A 5,318-nucleotide genomic window follows, 5' to 3' on the forward strand; every position below is an offset into this window, starting at 1 on the left:
TTATCTGTATATTTGTCCTCTAAGGTCAGGGCATCTATTAGTTTATCAAGACATTCTTGTAATTGAGTGGAAGTTTCCCTCTTACTTAATATCATTAATTTTGAAGCTAAAAGGGAAGGAAACATTAAAATATTCTTCTCTTTTCAAAGATAGAGTAGTGATAACTAGACGATAATCACTAAACTAAATTTGCTTTATTTGGAGCAAAAGTCAGGAGCCTTGATAACTCACATATTTTAATGGTAGATAGTTCAAAAGAAAAAAAGGCCTCCAATTTTTTTTCCACATGATTAGTCTAGAAATTATAGTGTAGTTATAATTATTATCCTAAAGAATTAGGAGTTTTTTTTTTGGTTTTCTCGTCATCAAAATTTTACCTCATATGCATATTCGCTCATAAATTCTATATATTTTAGCTTGCTCTTAACCATTTTTAACTTTATTATAATAGTCTTTTCTTCTAGTTATACACGACGCGTGTATGACACAACTCAACTTTAAGATAAAGGCCGTACTTTTTATCCCACATGCTGACGCTCTTAGCTACATGTGCTTACGTAGAGGATTACAGACAATTGGAAAAGTCAGATGGATTGAGGAGTCAATAAGTGAGTTGGGTTAGGGTTGGGGGGAGGGGGGGGGTGTGTTTACAAAGAGAGCTACTAGAACCTAATAGGCACGGATGTGAAGAAAAAATGGGAACGACAGATATAATTAAAGGTATGGCTTTGCTACAGGGATCCAAATATATGGGACCAACAAGGGGACATGTGAGGTGCCCCCCTCCTATTGCATAATGAGGTGACCATCATTAATGATGACCAGCTCATTATGCAATATGAGGGGGGCACCTCACATGTCTCCCTGTTGGTCCCATATTTTAGGTTTCTGAGGAATTTTCTTAAAGATATGTCCTAACCTTTTTTTAAATTGTAACTTACACAATGACACAACCAAAAGCCTATCTTTTCTCTTACGCAGAGGGATATAAAATGGCTACGTGAAAAACTGTAGGAACAGCTTAGCGATATGCGCGTGTGCGAGGGGTATTGTCGAAAATAATATACATTTGGAGGGTGTAAGAAAGAAAACACAACTTATTTATAGAAGGGAAAGCGTGGAATATGCTTTAGCGGCGGAGACAGTCAAAGCCGTTACTTCTCCTCGTTTCTTTGCCAAAATTCCCCCACTAAGCTCTGCCCGCGCTGCCCGTAATCTCCTCCCTTCGCTTCGCCCCCCCTGCCCGAGCTGCCCGCTCTCCACCTTTCTCATCATTCTCACTCCAAAAGCGAAGGGGGAAAAAAACCCCGAGGAGCCAAGGTTTTTGCTCGATCCTCTTCCCCTTTTTTCTAGGGTTTGCACCTTCGATGTTCTCTCCTCGATCGATCTTCAATCGGATTTAGGTTTTGGGTTGTGGAATTGATGGGATTGGGGCCTGAGAATGTTCAGGTGGAGGCGCTGATGAAGAAGAGCAGGAGGAGGAAGAAGAAGAGGGATCGGAGTGGTGAGAAGCGGTGTTGGAGTCGGTGGAAGTTGATTGGATGTTGTGTTACTGGATCTAAGGTTGACAACTCGATCAGCAGCAGCAGCACTCAGAATGGTAATTTCTCTTTTTTCTTTTTGTTCTTTTTTTCTTTTATGGTTTTGGTGGAGTAAGATTTGAGTTTAGTTTGTTGTATCTTTGAATTTCAATTTGTTTTTTTTTTGATGTGAAATTGGACATGACTGGATTTATGAGCAATTTCGGGGGACAAAGCGTCAAACTTTAGCCCCGTAGAGGGAGGACTTTAGTTGCACTGTAGAGAAAGGCCCTAACATTGCAGTTGCTTGGTGTTGTAAATTTGTAAGCATTGTTATGATATTTGGACTTTGGTTGATGATCATTGAGCTCTTGAATTTTGTTATTTTTACTTCATTTGTATAATGCATATCAGTAAGAAGGTGAAGGGAGATGTTGGAGTTATGGTTGGAGGAATATAGAACTGTGATGAGGGGATCGGTGCTGCATTACACTTAACATAATTTTACAGTGCTTTTCACATTGAAAGTTCTGTGTAAATATGTGGGCATGAGTATCCAAAGATAGAACTATTTTTAAGCACCCATAACTACATTTTCTGATGACACTTTCTTGACAATGAAACTCAATGCAGTGACAACCATTCTCCTAGTTCCTCACACCACTGTCCTGTGACCGTGAGCATGGTTCTTGCATGGACTTATATCTTTTTTTTCTGCAGTGACAACCATTCTCCCAGTTTTTGCGGTGAAGACATGACTATTGTTAGTAAAATTCTAGGTCCTTGACGCATGCTGTCACCAGAAAACTTATTCTATAAACTATATTCACCCGCTTAAAAGCCTAGCCTTCTATCTGCGAGAGAATTGTTATTGACTACTCAATTTTTGTGCTGCCAGAGTGCCAACAATAAAAATAAAGTCATTATTCCAATTTTTTTGGGCTGGCTGCACGAATCATTTTCTTCCTTTCAACTAAGGTTCATCTCCTTAGTCAAATTAACTAACTACTTCATATGCTTCTTATTGCCTCTGTTGGTCTATCCAAGTTTATCTATGCCTTCTTGGTCTAGGTTCTGCCAAGTTACTGATACTCCTTTAGGATTATCCTTGATACACTGCAGATAACAAGTGTTAAGTTGTTATTGAAGAGAACTTGATATTGATGATCAGATTTACAGGTTTATATATACATACATACCAAACAACTCATCAATCAGTAGCTCACACTAGGAGGCGGTTATACATACATATAGGGTGGCTATACACACTAGGAGGCGTCTATACATACATATAGGGTGGCTACACATACGTATAGGGTGGCTCATGAAATAGCGAACCGCAGAAATAGTTTGAGCTTTGGTAAATAAATCTGTCACTTGTTTCTTAGAGGGAACATATGAGAGTGTAATGTTTCCAGTAACATGCTCCTGTCGAACCACATGACAATCCACCTCAATGTGTTTGGTATGCTCATGAAATATCGGATTTGTGGAAATAAAGATGGCACTCTGATTATCACAGTATAAAGTGGTAAGGGAAGTAACAAAGATATCAAGATCTCGCAAAAGAGTGCGGAGCCACTGCAACTCAACTGTGATGACGAAATCGATATTATAGGATGTAATCTAGGAGTACCGATAAGAAAAACCCAATGGCTATATGATCGATCGGGTAGGATAGGAATCCAAGAGCCTCGATGGAGGAGAACTTAATGTCGACGAGATGAACAACAAGGATAATAATCCTTATACATCAATGGCGAAATTTGTAGTGGTAACAAGATTGAACGACGAGGGACAGAAATCCTTGTGCATCGACGAAGAAGATATTGAGAGTCGATGTCGAGACTGTGAAGAGGAGAAGCTCGTTGTGAGGAAAATCTCAATAGTTGATGTTGAGGCCGTGTAGAAGATATCTCGCATAAAAGAAAGAGACGTGAGTCTTAGTCAAAATTCTGGATGTGACGACAATGGGTTTTGAAAGGCCACCGATGAATAACCATTGGTCGCATAATATAGGTCATATTCTGTTGAACGGTATGAATCCACTAATCACGAGGAAGTATCAATAGAGGAGTCATCGGGAGTAGTCTCTATTACAGCAGATGCAACATCAACGACCCATTGTTTAGTACCGTAAGGCCGACCCTGAGGTTTGCGATGAATGCCCAAATAAACAAATGGACTCGAGCTGTAAAGTACGAGTGCGAACATCAAGGTGATCACGCAGGTCAAAGTTTAAAAGCCACAAGGTAATTATGTAGCAGCCACCAATTTTCCTTAATTAATGAGAAGAATTTAGGAAAGGAGTGGATGAAGGAATGAGAAATGAGGCGAGGTTGAATAGAAGAATCACAGAGGCTCTCTGAGACGAGATTGACTCCTTCATGTTCTTAAAGAGGGGGATGATTTAGGTGACCGATCAAAGCCCAGTGTTGAACCCGAGTGATTTTGGGTGTGAGGGTCTGTAATTTGCCATGAACTGAGGCTAAGATGGTCACTGGTTTCCATGATAGAGTTCAGGTGCGAGGAAGAAGATAACTCTACACTGCGGTTGAGACTGGTGGGGCGAGCTCAGAGCATTGAGCGAGTTTGTTAGAGACATAGGCGATTTGGAGTAGCAGTGATGGTTAAGGCTTCATCGTGAGTTGGAGAGCAATGCTGAGAAGTCATTGTCTTAGAACGGGCCTCAGAAGTGGGGCAGTCAACTGAGTCAGCGTTGGGAATCGAGATACAGCGGAACGACAAGCAGGAGGAAGGAGGCGCAGTCAGGGACGAGGGGTTATCGTTTGCGTGTGGTCGAAGGGTGACCAGCATAGCGTCGTGGTGGTGGTGCATAGAGTTGGTGTCTATGCTAGGCAGCCTCAAGGCTAGGCGTAGCGAGCAAAGAATGCGGCCGACGCTTTACCATTTCGGAGCTGAAGCGAGATTGATCTCGTGAACAATTACGGTGAGGTTCGGAACTTCACAAAGAACTTGACCATTAGGCGAGGTTGGACTTGTGTGAGGTTTTCTTCTTATAGGAGAACACAGCTGATTGGTTTGAGATCAAGGACTAGACTGAGGCGAGAAGGAGACTCGATCATGATTCCAAAAAAAGGGATCTCGAACCCTAGTGAAATGAGGGAGAGCTCGGAGAAGGAGGTCAAAGGCGTCGGAGGTTATTCAGAGATGCGAACCGAGAGCAGAGCCAACCTAATTCTGATGGCTAGTAGTTGGAGATGACAATGATAACGGTCAAAGAGGCAACTCCAACTAGCAATGGTGTCGGCAGTGATATCTAGATCTGGGTCCATGAAGGCAGCGACTAGCAACAATGACAGTCATGGAGTCTCGAGGCAAAGGCGTCGTAAATGAGTGGGGGATGCAATAATATCCTCAAATAACTTGTGCTGAAGATGGAGCAGCAGCGTCTTTGAGCAGGGGCGACGAAACTTCAGTTCGTCAGCGAGGAAGGAGACTCTGAGAGCATAAGGAGCATCAAGGTCATAGGAGACTTCATTAGTTACAAACGTCGGGGCCTGGAGTGGAGCGATCAAAGGAGACTTGGGGAGATGTGGTTGAATTGGAGCACATCGTTGTGAAGGGAGACTGAGTAGCAACGTCCATGAATCTGCTCTGATAAGGAAAGCTAAGCTGAGGGTCGAAGATGGCTGATCTGAGATTGGAGCTTAATGGACGAAGCTGAGGCTGCGATCAATAGTGGCATTGATGATAGAGACTTATATGGATGTTGGCCAGATAATTTCTAGTTTAGTTAAGATGATGGACGACTAAAATTTTGGGTTTGGAGTTTTG

At 42.1% G+C, this 5,318-nt stretch overlaps 1 protein-coding gene across 5 annotated transcripts in view; it reads left to right on the forward strand.

Annotated features, from left to right (window-relative positions):
• The window catches only part of LOC109827562 (probable serine/threonine-protein kinase PIX7), a 22,003-nt gene continuing 17,830 nt past the window's right edge, over nt 1,146-5,318 (forward strand). For 3 of the 5 annotated variants that reach the window (XR_002243470.1, XM_020394568.1, XM_020394573.1), the window contains exon 1: nt 1,146-1,600. Coding sequence is in view for 2 of the 5 variants with exons in the window: in XM_020394568.1 (XP_020250157.1) it covers nt 1,423-1,600 (178 nt within the window). In the remaining 3 variants the exon portion in view is untranslated. Of the gene's footprint in view, nt 1,601-1,645; nt 1,844-5,318 lie in introns of those variants that run through there. The other 2 variants (XM_020394582.1, XM_020394587.1) reach the window with 1 other exon arrangement.

The sequence above is a fragment of the Asparagus officinalis genome, chromosome 1 (genome assembly GCF_001876935.1).
Source record: "Asparagus officinalis chromosome 1, Aspof.V1, whole genome shotgun sequence".
Taxonomy (NCBI): Eukaryota; Viridiplantae; Streptophyta; class Magnoliopsida; order Asparagales; family Asparagaceae; genus Asparagus; species Asparagus officinalis.